Source organism: Salmo salar, chromosome 21 (genome assembly GCF_965601325.2).
Source record: "Salmo salar chromosome 21, fSalSal1, whole genome shotgun sequence".
NCBI classification, from domain to species: Eukaryota; Metazoa; Chordata; class Actinopteri; order Salmoniformes; family Salmonidae; genus Salmo; species Salmo salar.
This window is the reverse complement of record NC_138311.1, coordinates 12753196-12773603: the sequence shown is the minus strand read 5'-3', so window position 1 is coordinate 12773603 and position 20408 is coordinate 12753196. Positions and strand designations below refer to the sequence as shown.

The following is a 20408-nucleotide window of genomic DNA, read 5'->3' as shown; positions in this document are numbered from 1 at the left end:
TATCCTCTCGGGAACAGAGATTCTGTAACTGTTGGCTACCAAAGGAAGCGGGGCAGATCAACGCAAAGTGATCCTCCAAATGATATTTTACAAAATCAAGGTACACATCTATTATCTTATCACTGAACCAGTTTCCATTGGTTATTGTATCAAAATTCTCAGTTTCCTTCGAGTTGGCTTAGGAATGTCTTTATGTTTATAGGAATCACATTCCTTGCATTTGACAGTGTATAAGTAAAGGACTTCTTTCAGACCAAAGTGGAGAACCCCTGCACTACTTATGCAGGCATGTGCAACTGTAACGTCCGTCTGAAGGAGTAGACCAAGGTGCAGCGTGGGTTGGGTTCATCATATTTTAATTAACGCGAACCAGCAAAACAATAAACAAAACAAACAAATAGTATTGCAGGCTACTCACAGCTATGCAAAATCAACTTCCCACAAAAGACAGGTGGAAAAAGGGCTACCTAAGTATGGCTCCCAATCAGCGACAACGATGTACAGATGTCCCTGATTGAGAGCCATACCAGGCCAACACAAAGAAATACACAACATAGAATGGAACACAGAAATAGAAAATATAGAACATACAACAAAACCCCGAAACACACAAAACAAACACACCCCTGCCACATCCTGACCAAACTACAATACCAAAATGACCCCTTTACTGGTCAGGACGTGACAGCAACGAGACAAAATGTGTCTTTGTGCAGCAATTTGTTGAGTAATTCTAAACTATAGCACACTGACGACTTTGATGTTTCAGTGCAGTTTACATGCCAAAGCTGGCCATGACATGTATCAAATTTCACAAATGGGTATACTTCTGAAAATGAAACTATACTGGAAATCGCACAATATGCAAGGTAGAGTAAAGCTTCTAGGTAATTTGATCCAAGCCATGTCCATTTTTGCAAGCAAAGTCTTTGGGGCATGGGTAACATAAAAGCTTGAATGTTAAGAGGCTTTTGAATTCATAGATATATTACATGCTTTGCTCTGTTGATTCGAACCAACAAGGTATTCGCCTATGCTTTCTGCAGAAATGTCCCTCGGTTCCACTATCAGTTGTTTTGTAGTCTACTATCGGTTGTTTTGTAGTCTGGTCATACACTGCCTGGGCATCACACTCACTGGAAATGTTTAGACTGTGAATGTAGATCATTTGCTAAGAACAAGATGTTCAACCATGTCCTTTACACAACTGTAACGAAGTTGTTCTTAAGACATGGATTGTGAAAATGTCGCTGAATTCAATGCTTCAAACCGGGAAATTGCCTTTTTGAAGTGAGGAGATGATTTCCCTGGGTGAGCTCTAAGTCATCTCTCTAAGTCATCTCAGCATTCAGGAAATGCTGATGTAGTATTTAGAAACATTTACATGGGTAACGTTTTATCAACTGTGTGATTGGAGAAGTATTCATACTGTGGAATGACAAATCTGTTTCTGAATGAAGTGGTTTGTTTGCGTCTGAGGCTCATTAACTACTTCATAGAAATATATAACCCCTTCTGTACTCGTGCCAACCCCTTCCCTATTCGTGCCAACAGAAGTGTGTAATTAATTTGCCCCCATCTTAAAAAGTGTCAAAATCCAGCTCTGACCAGAAATGCCCCCTTGTAGATTTTGTGCCTGGGTGACATGTTACAGATCTCAATCTGTTTCTTGTTGCCAACAGCTGGGATTTCAATTGTACTGGATGGAAAAATGGGGTCTCTCTTTACTGTACAATTTTCTGCTACACAGGGCACAAAAATAACAAGAATATCTGGTGTGATGGTCCAAACTGTCTGTCTAATCAATGCGCCATCACATTGACTGCATTTTGTGGGTGCACCCCCCTAAGTGATTAATTGCCTGAATAGAATATCAAACAAATCTGTTACGGGCTTTGGTTTTTTTCATTTATATTTTGAGGTTGGACATTACTGCGTTGGTTGCACTGATTGGTGTTAACTCGTTAGTATGCGTTACACCTGTGCTGGCTTGTCATCTCATTAGTCAGAAGGTGTTTAACCTATAGCAGCTGGCCCAGAGCTCCAGTTGGCTTGAGAGATGTGGAGGGTTAACATCTTTAGTTCGCTCTTCCTATTTGATTTGGCAATTTTTGGTTTTCCGTACTTCCAGTCTTTAAGTTTGGTGTGGGTTTTAATTGTATTTGCCTCTTCTTAGGTAAATTTAGCAGATGCTCATGGTGGGTGTCTTTTATGTCCCAGTTGTTGTTGCTTATCAACTTTCAGTGGACCCCCCCATGATTGTCTAATAGAACCCATCCCAGAACCCCACCTGTTTTGTTTGTTGTTACTAACTCTTTGTTAGTGTCCCCTTCTGTTTTAGTGGCAATTTTTGGTTTCTTGCTGGGGAACGTAACAAAATGGGGGCTTGTCCGGGATATTGTTTCCCATAAGTATGGTAGTCTCTCTAATCACCTATTCTGAGGCTCTGCTGTGCCCAGATATTTGAATGTTAACTTTTATGGTAGAGTTTCTGTCACTGACATCCACCCAGAGGGGTTGGAAGATTGATGGAATAATTTTGAAAGTTGCGTTAACACAGGTGCGCATATATATATATATATATATATAGTTGAAGTCGGAAGTTTACATACACTTAGGTTGGAGTAATTAAAACTTGTTTTTCAACCACTCCACAAATTTCTAGTTTACAAACTATAGTTTTGACAAGTCGGTTAGGACATCTACTTTGTGCATGACACAAGTCATTTTTCCAATTCACACACTTAAAGAAAAAAATCCATGGTCATCCCTACTGCATCTGATCTGGTGGACTCACTAAACACAAATGCTTTGTTTGTAAATTATGTCTGAATGTTGCTATCCGTAAATTTAAAAAACAAGAAAATCGTGCCGTCTGGTTTGCACAATATAAGGAATTTAAAATGATTTTTACTTTTGATACTTAAGTATATTTTTTGAAATTACATTTACTTTTGATACTTAAGTATATTTAGAACCAAATGCTTTTTGACTTTTACTCAAGTAGGATTTTACTGGGTGACTTTCACTTTTACTAGAGTCATTTTGTATTATGGTATCTTTACTTTTACACAAGTATGAAAATTGGGTACAATGTTAGCACCCTGTGGGGTAATTTTCAAAGATAATGTCCTCTTATCTTAACTCTACTCGACTACCGAGAAGGAGACATTTGCTTTGGTGCTGGCTCTACAGCACTTCGAGGTTTATGTATTGGTCTCTACCCCTCTAGTGGTCTTTACCGATCATAACCCTCTAGTTTTCATTAAAAAGACGAACTCCACGAATCACCAATTTATTTGCTGGATTCTCATATGGCAGGAGTTTCCCCTTGAAATCAGACATGTCCATGGTCAGGACAACTTGTTTGCTGATTGTCTTTCGAGGGTGGGAAATCAATAAGTTTTGTGTTTAGCCAGTGTGTAGCCCTGGCACACAATTTATTTTGACTGCATGTTTTGCCATATTGGCGATGAGTTTTGTTTTGGTTGCGCTCATTCCAAGGGGATGAGAGTTATAGAAACGTATGTGATTTTACCTCTGTTTCTCAAAACTTCTGCGTTTTAGGCAGCTATAGAAATACATTTACCAAAAGGGAAGAAAAAAATTAAAAACATTGTAAAAAAAAAAAGTGTGTCTGTGTGTTTCTGTATATACAGTTACATTACATTATAGTCATTTAGCAGACGCTCTTATCCAGAGCGACTTACAGTAGTGAATGCATACATTTCATCCAATTTCATACATTTATTTTATTTTATTTTTTTATATTTTTTTTTTCTGTGCTGGCCCCCCATGGGAATCGAACCCACAACCCTGGCGTTGCAAACACCATGCTCTACCAACTGAGCTACAGGGAAGGCTAACTTTGGACACACCTGCTCATTCCAGGGGTTTTCTTTATTTTTACTATTTTCTACATTGTAGAATAATAGTAAAGACATCAAAACTATGAAATAACACATGGAAACTATGTAGTAACCAAAAAAGTGTTAATTAACCAAAAAAGTGAGATTCTTCAGTAGCCAGCCTTTGCCTTGATGACAGCTTTGCACACTCTTGGCATTCTCTCAACCAGCATCACCTGGAATGCTTTTCCAACAGTCTTGCAGGAGTTTCCACATATGCTCAGCACTTGTTGGCTGCTTTCCCTTCACTCTGCTGTCCGACTCATCCCAAACTTTTGACTGGTACTGTAAATTGTCCGCAACAGTGAAATGGGCTACTTCTATGTGAATTAATGAGGAGGCGGAACACACCTCAATTCAAACTGTTGTTAGAAAATACAACTTTTTCGAAAATAATTAGAAATTGACAAGTTGAAACAGCCTATAGATAATTAGCAGACAGCATGGATTGGTTTGAGGACAGTGCGGTTTAACTGTCCTGTTGCGCAATAATCACATTTTGGAAAAGTGAGTGTGCTCGAAATGGTCTTTATACCATCTTCATCTGAATGTATGATATCGCCTGAATATGACACATGGACATCTAGTGCATCCACAGTGTCCAGAACAATAACTTATCCATTTAATTTAAGATGTTTGTTTTTCTATCCTTTTCTGAGCGACTGAAAATGTATGATATTGAAAATATACTAAAAGGCCAGCTACACTCTGTATAATTCAGTGCTACATGAAATGCCACTATATATACATCCTACCTACCCTACTGAGTATTCTCTACAATACTTTTACAGCAGCACCTAGAATAGTTTTTGCTCTATAAGCCAATACGTATTTCATACAAGGTGATTTGCATTGGGGACATTTATTTGACCTCGGACCATGTTTAATGCAATTGTCACTTAAGTAGGAACAAATATGACAATTTCCATAGATCGTGAATAAATACAGGTTATTGACAGTTTTCTACTATTACGTTGGGGACTTTTATTAGAAACATTTCCAAAATTCTGTGACCCGGAAGTACCTTTTTAGTGTTGCTGACGAGACGCTGATGAACCAAACCACAGCAGCGCCACAGCACTGTGGAAATTATATGCCCAATCTGTAGTGTAACAAGGCCAAGGGTGCCATGGTTCTACGAATGAGACTGGAAAGGGAAGACTGAGGACACCTCTTTGGGATGCTCATAACGTATGTAATATAGCTAGCTTTGGGACACAACATCGGGTGTCTGTGTATTGGTTGAACTCCAACCATTAAAAACCAATAAACAGATTTGATTTACACAACTCCCGATGTTGTGTCCGAAAGCTATAATATAGCCAGCTAATTAGCTAGCTAGCTACCCTATTGCACAAAATCTCAAGTCTTCTGTCTGTTGCTACAACATTCTGACATTTAAGTTTACCGGCGTGATCAGAGCAAGAGATCCAACCAGCCTGGGCCTCTTTAGCTAGCTAACTAATAATGATACGGACTGTAATTTAGCTAGATGTAAGAAAGTCTTATTTTTCTTCTAGGTCGAGGTGTTGTATAGCTTCTGAGTAGCCTAGCTACATAGCTAGGAAACACAAGGACCATGCCTCTATCAGACTTCGTGGATGCCTTGAAGGACAACCCTTACTTTGGGGCTGGCTTTGGACTGGTGGGGGTGGGCTCGGCCATTGCTTTGGCCAGGAAATCAGCTCAATTTGGGATGATCTTCTTCCGGAGGAACTACATGATCACCCTGGAGGTGCCCAGTCGGGACAAGAGCTACCACTGGCTGCTGAGCTGGATCACCAAGCACGCCAAGCACACGCAGCACCTGAGTGTGGAGACCTCTTACATGCAACACGAGAGTGGACGGGTACACACACAGTTTGACTTCCACCCCAGTCCTGGCAACCACATAATCTGGTAAAATGTTGACAAGACTCAATAACAATGACTGTACTCTCTGATTAGTCTGTTGGAGTTGTCGTAGTGGACTCTCATAGTTCTTTTGTTTTTCTCTGAGCTGATGTGAGAAAATTATGCTGAACCTAACATTGTCAACAGACAGTAGGATATCTTCGCAGGTAGGCACAGTCAGGTCCAAAATTGTCATCCTTGATAAAGTGATAAAGATGAGAAAGAAATGCACTATAAAATAAATTAACATACTGAGCTATATTGTGTGCTCAAAATATGTTTTATACTCAGAGAAAGATATATTTTTTAATATGTAATAATTATTCAAAAAAATATGGGCGTTAAACTATTTTTTCAATACCTTTTAATACCTCACTTTGCGAGGATAACGACACTGAGTCTTGGGAGGGATCTTAAATAATTCCTCCATACAGAACCTTTACAAATCCTTTATATAATTTGTCTGAGCTTAGGGACTGCACTCTTCAATTCAAACCACAGGTTTTCAATGGGATTCAAGTCCGGAGACAGATGGCCATTGCAAAATGTAGATTTTGTGGTCAATTAACAATTTTTGGGGGGGGATTTTGTCTCGCTGGAAGATTGACTTGCGGCCAAGTTTCAGCCTCCTGGCAGAGGAAAACAGGTTTTTAGGCTAAAATGTCCAGCTACTGTCTGGGTAAGTTCATGATGCCGTTGACCTTAACAAGGGCATTACCAGTAACATCAAAGATCCACCACCGTATTTTACAGTAGGTAAGTGGTTATTTTCTGAATATGATTCTTTTGATGCAAAACCCACCACTGGTGTGTTTGGCAAAAGAGATGTATTTTGATGTCATCCAACAAATGTAACGCCTGGAGATTGCTAAATGGCATTGGCACTTGGAACTGATGCCATGGTCAGATTACATGAAAATAGAGCTCTTTGGCCACGCACACAAGTGGTGAGTTTTGCATAGAAAGAAATATGCATATTCATAAAATAACCCCATACCTACTTAGTGATTGGGGGGAAAATATTGAAGTTACATATCGGGATATTATTTTTTATGTATCATTTTTACAATATCGCGATATTTTTGCGCTATTTGGCTGTGCCTGCACCAAAACTCCAGTGTCTTTCCTTCATAGCTTGTCCTCCATCTTTTTAAACAGGGAGCCAATTTGTTTTCAGCACTTTTATTTCCATGACTGATCAAAACTAGTTTTCTCATGGCTCTCTTTTATCCCTCTGCAGCAGACATATGGTGAGAAATAGGTTTGAAACATCTAATCGCAATAAAATCACAGTATCTAATCGCAATACATATCGTATCGGCACCTAAGTATTGTGATAATATCGTATCGTGATGTCCTTGGCAATTCCCAGCCCTTCTGGTCCCCTGTGGAAATCAAACGTTGCAAGCGCCATGCTCTACCAACTGAGCCACACGGGGTCCTTGTTAAGGTCAACAGCGGCATGAACTTTACCCAGTATCAGGACATTTTAGCAGAAAACTGGTTGCCTCTCTTTCTTTGAGCAATTGTATTAATATAAAATCATTTTCAATTTTCACTTTATTTATTTTTGCTCATCTTCATCGAGGGTGCCAATTATTTTGGACCTGACTGTATATGTACACAGCTCTGTAGCAACACATACCAGAATTTAGAGAAACACTTTTGTTTCCGAGTGTGAGTTGGTAAACTTTGTGCTGACTGCCATCCCTGTTTGAGTGCAGGTATGGGAGGAAGTGGATCCGAGTGGAGAGGACCAGAGAGAAACAGATGGTGGATCTCCACACAGGCACTCCCTGGGAGTCAGTCACTTTCACCGCCATGGGCAGAAACAGAGACGTCTTCTTCAACATCCTGCAAGAAGGTACACTAGAATCATCTAGACAAGTAGACACTGACAGTGGCCCAGGAAAATGTGCACACAACTTGATATCTGATTTGATTGGCTGTTGCAGATGACGGAGATTGGCTGTATTACTAGCTTGTGGTATGGAGTTGATTGGCTGTCTGTCTGTTTGGGTGTGATGCAGCCAGGGAGTTGGCCCTGAAGCAGGAGGAGGGTCGGACGGTGATGTACACGGCCCTGGGCTCCGAGTGGAGGCCCTTTGGGTTCCCGCGGCGACGACGGCCCCTCAGCTCAGTGGTCCTGGAACAGGGCTTGGCCGATAGGATTGTAGATGATGTGAAGGAGTTCATCGGAAACCCCAAGTGGTACACAGACCGAGGTAATTCCAATTCAGTAATTAATGACAAATGAATAGCTGTTTTGAAATTGAATTGACCCCATCCCTGTTCACCATACAAGCAGATGAGTGTATGGTCTTGTCAGGGTTAATGTGGTTGTGTTTTGTGTTCTGCATTCAGGGATCCCCTACAGGAGAGGTTATCTGCTGTATGGACCTCCAGGCTGTGGGAAAAGCAGCTTCATGTGAGTATGCTAATGATGGTAGTATGGCAGCCCCAACCTTGCTTTGAAGCTTTGTGTTAGTGGTGTTTACTCTCCACACTTATCTGTGTATAATCACTTATAAACATTTATTCAGTTTAAAGGGATAGATCTCTCAAAATACAAGTTGACATGATTTTCCACTTACCTTTGCTGTTGTCAATTGGCCCAGTTTACAGAGATGGCATTAGCCTCCTTGAACTGAATGTTTTGTTGTTGCATGCTCTGTCTGTGTGTTTCAGCACTGCCCTGGCTGGAGAGCTGGGCTACAGCATCTGCCTGATGAGTCTGAGCGACCGCAGCCTGTCTGACGACCGCCTCAACCACCTGCTGAGTGTGGCGCCGCAGCAGAGTATCATCCTACTGGAGGACGTGGACGCCGCCTTCGTCAGCCGAGAGCTGCTGCCCATCGAGAGTATGTATATTGCACCTGCTTGTCCTGCTATATATATACAGTACCAGTGAAGACACAACTATGAAATAACACATATGGAATCATGTAGTAACCAAAAAAGTGTTAAACAAAAATCAAAATATATTTTAGATTCTATAAGTAGCCACCCTTTGCCTTGATGACAGCATTGCACATTCTGCATTCTCTCAACTAGCTTTACCTGGAATGCTTTTCCAACAGTCTTGAAGGAGTTCCCACATACACTTGAAGTCGGAAGTCTAGATACACCTTAGCCAAAGACATTTAAATACAGTTTGTCACAATTCCTGACATTTAATCCTAGTATAAATTCCCTAAATTAGGTCAGTTAGCATCACCACTTTGTTTTGAGAATGTGAAATGTCAGAATAATAGTAGAGAGAATTATTAATTGAATCTTTTATTTTTTCATCACATTCCCAGTGGGTCAGAAGTTTATATACACCGAATTAGTATTTGGTAGCATTGCCTTTAAATTGTTTAACTTGGGTCAAATGTTTTGGGTAGCCTACCACAATAAGTTGGGTGAATGTTGGCCCATTCCTCCTGACAGAGCTGGTGTACCTGAGTCAGGTTTGTAGGCCTCCTTGCTCGCACACACATTTCAGTTCTGCCCACATATTTTCTATAGGTTTGAAGTCAGGGCTTTGTGACTCCAATATCTTGACTTTGTTGTCCTTAAGCCATTTTGCCATATCTTTGGAAGTGTGCTTGGGGTCATTGTCCATTTGGAAGACCCATTTGCGACCAGGCTTTAACTTCCTGACTGATGTCTTGAGATGTTGCTTTAATATATCCACATAATTTTAACTTCCTCATGATACATTTACATTTTACATTTACATTTTAGTCATTTAGCAGACGCTCTTATCCAGAGCGACTTACAGTAGCGAATGTATACATTTCATAATTTTTTTTCCCGTACTGGTCCCCCGTGGGAATTGAACCCACAACCCTGGCGTTGCAAACACCATGCTCTACCAACTGAGCCACACGGGACCATCTATTTTGTTAAGTGCACCAGCCCCTCCTGCAGCAAAGCACCCCCACAACATGATGCTGCCACCCCTGTGCTTCACAGTTGGGATGGTGTTCTTTGGCTTGCAAGCATCCCCCTTTTTCCTCCAAACATAAAAATGGTCATTATGACCAAACAGTTCTATTTTTGTTTCATCAGACCAGAGGCCATTTCTCCAAAAAGTACGATCTTTGTCCCCATATGCAGTTGCAAACTGTAGTCTGTCTTTTTTATGGCGGTTTTGGAGCAGTGGCTTCTTCCTTGCTGAGCGGCCTTTCAGGTTATGTCGATATAGGACTCGTTTTACTGTGGACATAGATACTTTTGTACCTGTTTCCTCCATCTTCACTAGGTCCTTTGCTGTTGTTCTAGGATTGATTTGCACTTTTCGCACCAAAGTTTGTTCATCTGTAGGAGACAGAACGCGTCTCCTTCCTGAGCGGTATGACGGCTGCGTCGTCCCATGGTGTTTATACTTGCGTACTATTGTTTGTACAGATGAACATGGTACCTTCAGGCGTTTGGAAATTGCTCCCAAGGATGAACCAGACTTGTGGAGGTCTTGGCTGATTTCTTTTGATTTTCCCATGATGTCAAGCAAAGAGGCACTGAGTTTGAAGGTAGGCCTTGAAATACATCCACAGGTACACCTCCAATTGACTCAAATGTTGTCAATTAGCCTATCAGAAGCTTCTAAAGCCATGACATAATTTTCTGGAATTTTTCAAGCTGTTTAAAGGCACAGTCAACTTAGTGTATGTAAACGTCTGACCCACTGGAATTGTGATACCGTGAATTATAAGTGAAATAATCTGTCTGTAAACAATTGTTGGAAAAAGTACTTGTGTCATGCACAAAGTAGATGTCCTAACCGACTTGCCAAAACTATAGTTTGTTAACAAGAAATGTATGGATTGGTTGAAAAACGAGTTTTAATGTCTCCAACCTAACTGTATGTAAACTTCCCACTTCAACTGTAGGTTAGTTAATGTTTACTTGATTGTCATTCATTATGCTTACTATGGGGACGGCTCGATCAAGACTCTCTACTTTAATTAAGGTTAAATAAAATAAAAACAAGACTCTTCCTTCCAGTTCGGTTGCTCTTTAGGACTCATTATTGCATCTCTCTGTCCCACAGGCCCTCTGGCCTACCAGGGCATGGGCAGGCTGACCTTCAGTGGCCTCCTCAACGCTTTGGATGGAGTGGCCTCGTCAGAGGCCAGAATAGTCTTCATGACCACCAACTTCATAGACAGGTATGAGCCACCTTGAGATTTAATACAGTATCTAGCAACATTTGTTTGTATTGTGATCTAATCCTTTGTGTATCCTGATTACCATCTCCCTTCATCCCTATAGGTTGGACCCAGCTCTGATCAGGCCGGGCCGTGTGGACTTGAAACAATATGTGGGCCACTGCACCCACTGGCAGCTCACCCAGATGTTCCGACGCTTCTACCCAGCCGAGCCGGCCACAGAGGGGGACCGCTTTGCGGAGAGCGCGCTGGCCGCCCACCCCAACATCAGTGCTGCCCAGGTGCAGGGGCACTTCATGCTGTTCAAAATGGACCCAACGGGCTCCATAGACAACGTGGCCAAGATGGAGTGAGGAGACTTAAAGGACTCCGGGAAGGAAGGTCACAGAAGCAGTTTGACACGAAAGGAGAAGTTAAATGGACTCTGTTTGAGACGGAAAATGCTGTAACTTGTCAAACTTTTTATGTGCTTTTTATGGCAAAGTCACATACTGAATAAAAGTGAGTGAGTGTAAATTAAACATGTTTTAAATAAAATCAAAGGCACATGAGTAAGTGGGTACTATTGACGTGGTATTTACAGTATGTAGAGATTCAAAGTCAAAGGGGTGTGGCATGTATTACACTCTCCGAATTCTAAACATTTAGATAATTCAATGGCAAATCTGGCTGAGAAGCCATCCAGTTCACAGAACCACACTTCTATAACAAGTCTCGAACTCCCTCGTACCGGGACATGCTGCTGTGCAAATCATTTCTCAAATCCACTTTGCATTTGATTGCATATTGGCATAAGTCTACCTTCACCTAGGTAGCCTTTCTCATTGGTTGATTTGAGAAGTCTCTTGTCACAATCTGTTTTTGGCAACTGCTTAAGCATTGATGTCCCTAGCTTATACAATGTTATTGATTTGAGGTTGGTTGGTACCTGTATTACTGAGCTTTGAGATTGGGAGAAAACTAAAGTACTGCAATATTACGATATAATTACTGTAGAAACGAATCCAGTAATCATATAATGCAATATTGTGCTGACAGTCATTGCTCGTAACTGACAAACTCTGAACTGGTCCAAGATGTGAAGTTAAGCCCCTCTATGTAAGAGTAAGCTCCGCAGAAAGATAAGTTGAGTAGAGATAAAATGTTAATACGTATGGTGTTTTTTCTGTATTCTTTGCTCTGTGTCTTACACAACCTAGCTGACTTTATAGGTCTACAGTATATATTATATATATATATATTATATATATTATACAGCAGTTTACAGAGGGGTCACACTGTAAGGACAGAATGGAGATAGGGTCACTGTGTGCTCCTCTGTAAGTGTATGTGCCAATCATTTGGGTTTATCACTATTGTATTTTTCTCCTTGATTTACAACATAATTGTATATTGTTGGGGTTTTATTTTAGATTAGTGGTTGTATCATGTAATGACATTTCTTTGTGTTTTAGTACTAATTACTCTGCATTCACCTACTCTGGATCCAGTCAAGATGAAGGATTTTTACCTCCAGCAATTACCCAGCGGGCTAAGCTGGTTGCCCAATGGGATGTTCTGTAGTAAAGTCAGATTCTCCATCGCTTTATATCTCCAGCTTCTGGGGCGGCAGGTAGCCTAGCGGTTAGAGAGCGGGCCAGCAACCGGAGGGTTGCTAGTTGGAATCCTGGTTCCGATGGGGAAAATCATGCGGGAAGTGTGCTTGCAACCGGAGGGTTGCTCGTATCAAGTCCTAGATGCTATTGCCTGCCGTTGTGCCATTGACAAAGGTAATGAACTCCCCACAACAACAGCTCATGTGGCTGCCACCAGCACCTCTCCAAAACCTGTTTGTCTTTCAGAGGGGTTGGGTTAAAAGCGGATGTAATTTCGGTTGGACATATGTGCAATTGACCAAGAAACTGACCTTGATCTTCTATCCATCCATCCTTTTCATTTGATGTCTTGTCATATTTCAGTTTCACACTATTAATTGAATTCCGTTGTAATGATATATTTTTTTCTCTCAAATAAGTTATGTTTTGCCAGAGAGACTTGTGGCTGCTCTAACCCTGCAGCCAAACTGGACTCAAAAGAGAGACTTTCATTTTTAGATGTGACAGAAGATGGAGGAGCCACTGACTGGGACTGTAAATGGAGATTGAATTATACGTCAGTGAATTCCAATACAGATCATGAATACAGAATCCATTTTGTTTCAGCAATTTACATGGATGTCTACACTTGTATTGGTGTGAAAAGAGCAGGATATACACATGCCATTTTCAAACTATACACATGCACACTCGCAGCTTCAAATTTGATCTGTAAGCAATGCTATTAATGTCGCTGTGTCAGGTAATTTTATCTAACACAGACATTAGGATGTTTTAGAAGGACTGGTAAGGCTGATGTAAGATGCTCAGCTGTGAAGTACATTGTGAACATTTCCAATGCATCTCCCCATTACAGAGAGGCCCAGAGCTGTAGCGAATGTTTCAAAATGGTGGCTGAATGTAGGCGACTCAGTGACTCTGAGCTGTGGGGTTGAAGGCTCTTCTACAGGCTGCAAGTTTGTCTGGGATAAGATTCTTCCCATGAATCCCCTGGGTCCTGCTACAATTTCAGCTCTGTTAAACTAACTGATAGAGGAAGATACAAGTGTAAAGCTGGGAGAGGTGACTGTTAAACAAGAGACAGCAAAACTCAGTTTCTCTGGTTAGCAGGTCAGTCTGACCTAGTCCCTATTGGTTTCATATGGGCTTCCCCTAACCTTGCTGAAGATTAATCCTGACAGAGTTCAACACTTTAGGAATCAGTCTCTTTCACTGAGCTGTGAGGTTAAGGAAAGTCTTCATGGATGGAGATTGAAGAGGTTCACCACAGAGTCAGGAGAAGTGACAGGGTGGCCATCTGAGTTGGCTAACATTTGACAAAGTTGCTCTATACCTGTGTAGTACAGCTGTAATTACTATGGTAAGTGTCATTATCATGTTGTTACATAGTAGTTTAATAACTACTTTCCAATTGTATAATAATGGGGTTGATGTACAGCATAATATGATTGTTCTGCAGTTGTACAGGTGGTAATGGGACCTTGGAGATTCCTACCCATCCTGTGACAGGGAAAATATGTGACTCTGCTGTAGAAACAAGACTACTCCCTCCCATTCCATCCCAACATTTTATAAAGATGGATCACTCCATCGACAACCAGACTACAGGAGAGTTGACCATCCCTCAGTATCAAAGACCGATGAGGGCTTCTACAAGTGTAAATACCGAGGCTCTATATACAGCAGTTTATACCAGAGAGCTGGAGAGGTAAGACATTATCTTTGTACACAAAGTTCTCATTGATCCAAATCCACATATATTTAACATCCATTTAAAACTTGTACTACAATTGCACATCTGTTATTTCAGAGTCTCCAGCCCCTAGGCCCTCTACTACACTAATTGCTGTGGGAGTGGTTGTGGTACTGATCGTGGCCGTTGATCTAGTGGTGCCGCTTATTTGCCTACTACAAATAAAAGCTAAGACATTTACTATGATATTCAATTGACTGTAGTTTACAAATTAGTCATATTCAGGAAAAAAGGGCTGCTGTAGGATTACACTAACACCACCTGCAACTCAACAGTGAAACACAGGACAGACTACAAGTGAGTCTTTGCTATGACTAGAGGTGCTGTACTGATCTGATCCGTTTTGTTTGATATCTTTCGTCTAATAAAGTGAAGAGAACAACATGCCAAACCAGGACCAGAGATACCACTGCAGCATTGGCATGGTCAGTCCGCTTGTTTCTTCTCACTTCAAGCTATGATCTAATGTACTCTAAGAATCATGTAAAGCTATGAATACGATCTAAATGTTTCTTTTTTTCTCAATTAGCCTCCCGTGTAATCAATTATCACATTTAATTATTGAATAGATTAGTAATATTCTAAGGCAGGGGTGGGCAAATCTGATCCTGGAGGGCTTTTTTCCCCCAGACCAGCTATAACACGACTGATTAAACATGATTGTGGAAGACCTTGATCTATTAAATGGATAGTTAATTACTCAAAACAGTAGTGTAAGTGGGATGGACAGACTTCATACACTGCAGACTTTCCCAGCTTTAAGGAATCAACTGATCCATGACGCCATATTATGCATGGTTGTTAGTGCCCCCTGAATTCTCTAATAGCGAATATACTGGATTAAAGAGTAGAGGGATCATTACTGTCTTTCTAATGCTGTTCAATTATTCTACATGTTAGGTCAGACTAATCCACCACATGCAGATGCAATTTACTCTGGGCTGAAGATGCCTGTTGCAGGTAAAACAGAGTCATACACTCTTAGAAAAAAAGGTGCGATCTAGAACCTATAGGGGTTCTTCGGCCGTCCCCATAGGAGAATCATTTGAAGAACCCTTTTGGTTCCAGGTAGAACCCTAAAAACTGAATTGGTCTATTCAATCATTTTCCAGACACTCTTATCCAGAGCAACTTACAGTAGTGAGATTTTCATAATTTTTCATACTGGACCCCCATGGGAATCGAACCCACAACCCTAGCATTGCAAGCGCCATGCTCTAGCAACTGAGCCACATCATCACACCGCAAGCCACTTGATGTCTCAATGTACTCAATTACTGTATTGGTCATTGTTTTTCTTCATGGTGATGGAAAGTCTACAGGTACAAACCTAGATGACCAACCTATACAGTAATATACATTTTCATTAAGTGAAGAAAAAAAAAAAAAAATGTCATTAAGTGGTTTGTAAGGATGCTAAATTAATACTGCACAAAAAGTGGTTGTTTTCCATTATCTTATCAAGAAATATATTACATTTAATTTGGGTGTTTCGGGTCTTTTCCCATAACTTTGCACCTTTTGATGTAAATGTTTGATGGCAGGATTTAGTTATTTCTGGATACCATTAGAATGAAGATCACAGATAAAGGGACAGGGCAACAAATCTTACAATTCCACCTATTGAATCCTGCAAGATACTGTTCTTAATTATACAAGTACCTTTTTTGCCAAAGCAGAGATGCTGAAAAATATTTCTTGCCCTGATACAGAGGTCTATATCAGTCCACTAATACTAATAAAGGCCCAGTGCACTACCAACACACCTTCAGAGAAATGTACAAGATGTGGTTAGAGGAGGGGTCAGTATTTCAATGATTAGGCTGACATCAACACAGACAACAGAGGAAACCAGTGAACAGAAGTAGGGTCAGTTCAGGTCGTGTCCCCCTTAGTGATAAATTATCATATTTAATCTGAAATGTCATACAAATTGCAAGAACAGATCACTCTGGATTCAGATGTAAAAAAAAAATCAATCTAATTTAGCCTACTAAAAACCAAACTATACTGCTCAAAAAAATAAAGGGAACACTTAAACAACACATCCTAGATCTGAATGAAAGAAAATCTTATTAAATATTTTTTTCTTTACATAGTTGAATGTGCTGACAACAAAATCACATAAAAATAATCAATGGAAATCCAATTTATCAACCCATGGAGGTCTGGATTTGGAGTCACACTCAAAATTAAAGTGGAAAACCACACTACAGGCTGATCCAACTTTGATGTAATGTCCTTAAAACAAGTCAAAATGAGGCTCAGTAGTGTGTGTGTGGCCTCCACGTGCCTGTATGACCTCCCTACAACGCCTGGGCATGCTCCTGATGAGGTGGCGGATGGTCTCCTGAGGGATCTCCTCCCAGACCTGGACTAAAGCATCCGCCAACTCCTGGACAGTCTGTGGTGCAATGTGGCGTTGGTGGATGGAGCGAGACATGATGTCCCAGATGTGCTCAATTGGATTCAGGTCTGGGGAACGGGTGGGCCAGTCCATAGCATCAATGCCTTCCTCTTGCAGGAACTGCTGACACACTCCAGCCACATGAGGTCTAGCATTGTCTTGCATTAGGAGGAACCCAGGGCCAACCGCACCAGCATATGGTCTCACAAGGGGTCTGAGGATCTCATCTCGGTACCTAATGGCAGTCAGGCTACCTCTGGCGAGCACATGGAGGGCTGTGCGTCCCCCCAAAGAAATGCCACCCCACACCATGACTCACCCACCGCCAAACTGCTCATGCTGAAGGATGTTGCAGGCAGCAGAACGTTCTCCACGGCGTCTCCAGACTGTCACGTCTGTCACATGTGCTCAGTGTGAACCTGTGAAGAGCACAGGGCGCCAGTGGCAAATTTGCCAATCTTGGTGTTCTCTAGCAAATGCCAAACATCCTGCACGGTGTTGGGCTGTAAGCACAACCCCCACCTGTGGACGTCGGGCCCTCATACCACCCTCATGGAGTCTGTTTCTGACCGTTTGAGCAGACACATGCACATTTGTGGCCTGCTGGAGGTCATTTTGCAGGGCTCTGGCAGTGCTCCTCCTACTCCTCCTTGCACAAAGGCGGAGGTAGCGGTCCTGCTGCTGGGTTGTTGCCCTCCTACGGCCTCCTCCACATCTCCTGATGTACTGGCCTGTCTCCTGGTAGCGTCTCCATGCTCTGGACACTACGCTGACAGTCACAGCAAACCTTCTTGCCACAGCTCGCATTGATGTGCCATCCTGGATGAGCTGCACTACCTGAGCCACTTGTGTGGGTTGTAGACTCCGTCTCATGCTACCACTAGAGTGAAAGCACCGCCAGCATTCAAAAGTGACCAAAACATCAGCCAGGAAGCATAGGAACTGAGAAGTGGTCTGTGGTTACCACCTGCAGAACCACTCCTTTATTGGGGGTGTCTAGCTAATTGCCTATAATTTCCACCTGTTGTCTATTCCATTTGCACAACAGCATGTGAAATGTATTGTCAATCAGTGTTGCTTCCTAAGTGGACAGTTTGATTTCACAGAAGTGTGATTGACTTGGAGTTACATTGTGTTGTTTAAGTGTTCCCTTTATTTTTTTGAGCAGTGTATATTTCAAGTGTGGTCTGAAAAAAAGAAGGAAATTCTTGCCTATTTCACCCATACAGTGCCTTCAGAAAGAATTCACACCCCTTAACTTTTTACATATTTTGTTGTGTTACAGCCTGAATTTAAAATGGATTAAATTTAGATTTTTCTGTCACTGGCCTACACACAATACCCCATAATGTCAAAGTGGAATTATGTTTTTTGAAGTTTTACAAATTATTTTAAAAAATGAAAAGCTGAAATGTCTTGAGTCAATAAGTATTCAACCCCTTTGTTGTGGTAAGCCTAAATACATTCAGGAGTAAAAATGTACTCAACAAGTCACATAATAAGTTGCATGGACTCACTCTGTGTGCAATAATAGTGTTTAACATGATTTTTGAATGACTACCTCATCTCTGTACCCCACACATATAATTTTCTGTGAGTCCCTCAGTCGAGCAGTGAATTTCAAACCCAGATTCAACCACAAAGACCAGGGCGGTTTTCCAATGCCTCGCAAAGAAGGGCACCCATTGGTAGAAGGGTCCAAATAAAAAAGCAGACATTGAATATCCCATTGAGCATGGTGTAGTTATTGATTACACTTTGAGATGGTGTATCAATACACCCAGACACTACAAAGATATAGGCGTCCTTCCTAACTAAGTTGCTGAAAAGGAAGGAAACCACTCAAGGATTTCACTGTGAGGCCAATGGTGACTTTAAATCAGTTACAGAGTTTAATGGCTGAGGATGGATAAGTAACATTGTAGTTACTCCACAATACTCACCTAATTGACCGAGTGAAAAGAAGGAAGCCTGTGCAGAATCCTACCGATCCTTGACTTCAGCGATGTCATTTACAAAATAGCCTCCAACACTCTACTCAGCAAATTGGATGTAGTCTATCACAGTGCCATCCGTTTTGTCACCAAAGCCCCATATACTACCCACCACTGCGACCTGTATGCTCTTGTTGGCTGGCCCTCGCTACGTATTCGTCGCCAAACCCACTGGCTCCAGGTCATCTATAAGTCTTTGCTAGGTAAAGCCCCACCTTATCTCAGCTCACTGGTCACCATAGCATCACCCACCCGTAGCACAAGCTCCAGCAGGTATATTTCACTGGTCATCCACAAAGCCAACACCTCCTTTGGCCACCTTTCCTTCCAGTTCTCTGCTGCCAATGACTGGAACGAATTGCAAAAATCACTGAAGCTGGAGACTTATATCTCCCTCACTAACTTTAAGCATCAGCTGTCAGAGCAGCTTACCGATCACTGCACCTGTACACAGTCCATCTGTAAATAGCACACCCAACTACCTCATCCCCATATTGTTATTTATTTTTTGCTCTTTTGCACCCCAGTAACTCTACTTGCACATCATCTTCTGCACATCTATTCACTCCAGTGTTAATGCTAAATTATAATTATTTCGCCACTATGGCCTATTTATTGCCTCACCTCCCTAATTTTACTACATTTGCACACACTGTACAAAGATTTTTCTATTGTGTTACTGACTGTACGTTTGTTTATCCCATGTGTAACTCTGTGTTGTTGTTTTTGTCGCACTGCTTTGTTTTATCTTGGCCAGGTTGCAGTTGTAAATGAGAACTTGTTCTCAACTGGCCTACCTGGTTAAATAAAGGTGAAATAAATGTAAAAAAATATATATATGCAAATATTCCAAAACATGCATCCTGTTTACAAAAAGGCACTAAAGTAATACTGCAAAAACGGTGGCAAAACAATTAACTTTTTGTCCTGAGTACAAAGTGTAATGTTTGGGGCAAATCCAATCCAACACAATACTGAGTACCACTCTCCATATTTTCAAGCATAGTGGTGGCTGCATCACTACAAACTGAAATGGTACACCCACACAGACAGCGTGGTGAAGAAGGCACAGCAGCGCCTCTTCAACCTCAGGAGGCTGAAGAAATTTGGCTTGTCACCAAAAACACTCACAAACTTTTACAGATGCACAATCGACAGCATCCTGTCGGGCTGTATCACCGCCTGGTACGGCAGCTGCTCCGCCCATAACCGTAAGGACCTCCAGAGGGTAGTGAGGTCTGCACAACGCATCACCGGGGGCAAACTACCTGCCCTCCAGGACACCTACACCACCTGATGTCACAGGAAGGCCTCAAGGACAACAACCACCCGAGCCACTGCCTGTTCACCCCGCTATCATCCAGAAGGCAAGGTCAGTACAGGTGCATCAAAGTGGGGACCGAGAGACTGAAAAACAGCTTCTATCTCAAGGCCATCAGACTGTTAAACAGCCATCACTAACATTGAGTGGCTGCTGCCAACATACTGACAACTCTAGCCACTTTAATAATGGAAAGATTTATGTAGTACATGTATCACTAGCCACTTTAAACAATGCCACTTTATATAATGTTTACATACCCTACATTACTCATCTCATATGTATATACTGTACTCTATACCATCTACTGCATCTTGCCTATGCCGTTCGGCCATCACTCATTCATATATTTTTATGTACATATTCTTATTAATTCCTTTA

The 20408-nt window shown here is 41.5% G+C and overlaps 1 protein-coding gene across 3 annotated transcripts; it reads left to right on the top strand.

Annotated features, from left to right (window-relative positions):
• The first annotated feature begins 4946 nt into the window (after positions 1-4946).
• Positions 4947-11508, top strand: bcs1l (BCS1 ubiquinol-cytochrome c reductase complex chaperone). 3 transcript variants are annotated; one of them, XM_014164276.3, is made up of 8 exons: positions 4947-5099; positions 5429-5807; positions 7526-7665; positions 7832-8026; positions 8166-8229; positions 8490-8662; positions 10840-10957; positions 11061-11508. In XM_014164276.3, the coding sequence occupies exons 2-8, from the start codon at positions 5488-5490 to the stop codon at positions 11308-11310; spliced, it is 1260 nt and encodes a 419-aa protein (XP_014019751.1). In that variant the 5' UTR covers positions 4947-5099; positions 5429-5487; the 3' UTR covers positions 11311-11508. The 3 variants fall into 3 exon arrangements, with proteins under 3 accessions (XP_014019751.1, XP_082823092.1, XP_014019750.1); XM_082966966.1 differs by lacking the exons at positions 10840-10957; positions 11061-11508 and adding an exon at positions 10197-10423; XM_014164275.3 differs by lacking the exon at positions 4947-5099 and having other exon boundaries at positions 5202-5807.
• The last annotated feature ends 8900 nt before the right edge of the window (positions 11509-20408 follow it).

What these genes read in the sequence shown, in the direction of transcription:
- bcs1l (XM_014164276.3), top strand. Translation starts at nt 5,488, where the DNA reads ATGCCTCTATCAGACTTCGTGGATGCCTTGAAGGACAACCCTTACTTT. An exon ending in CCTGGCAACCACATAATCTG is followed by an intron (nt 5,808 to 7,525) that starts GTAAAATGTTGA and finishes GTTTGAGTGCAG; the next exon opens with GTATGGGAGGAAGTGGATCC. An exon ending in AGAGCTGCTGCCCATCGAGA is followed by an intron (nt 8,663 to 10,839) that starts GTATGTATATTG and finishes TCTGTCCCACAG; the next exon opens with GCCCTCTGGCCTACCAGGGC.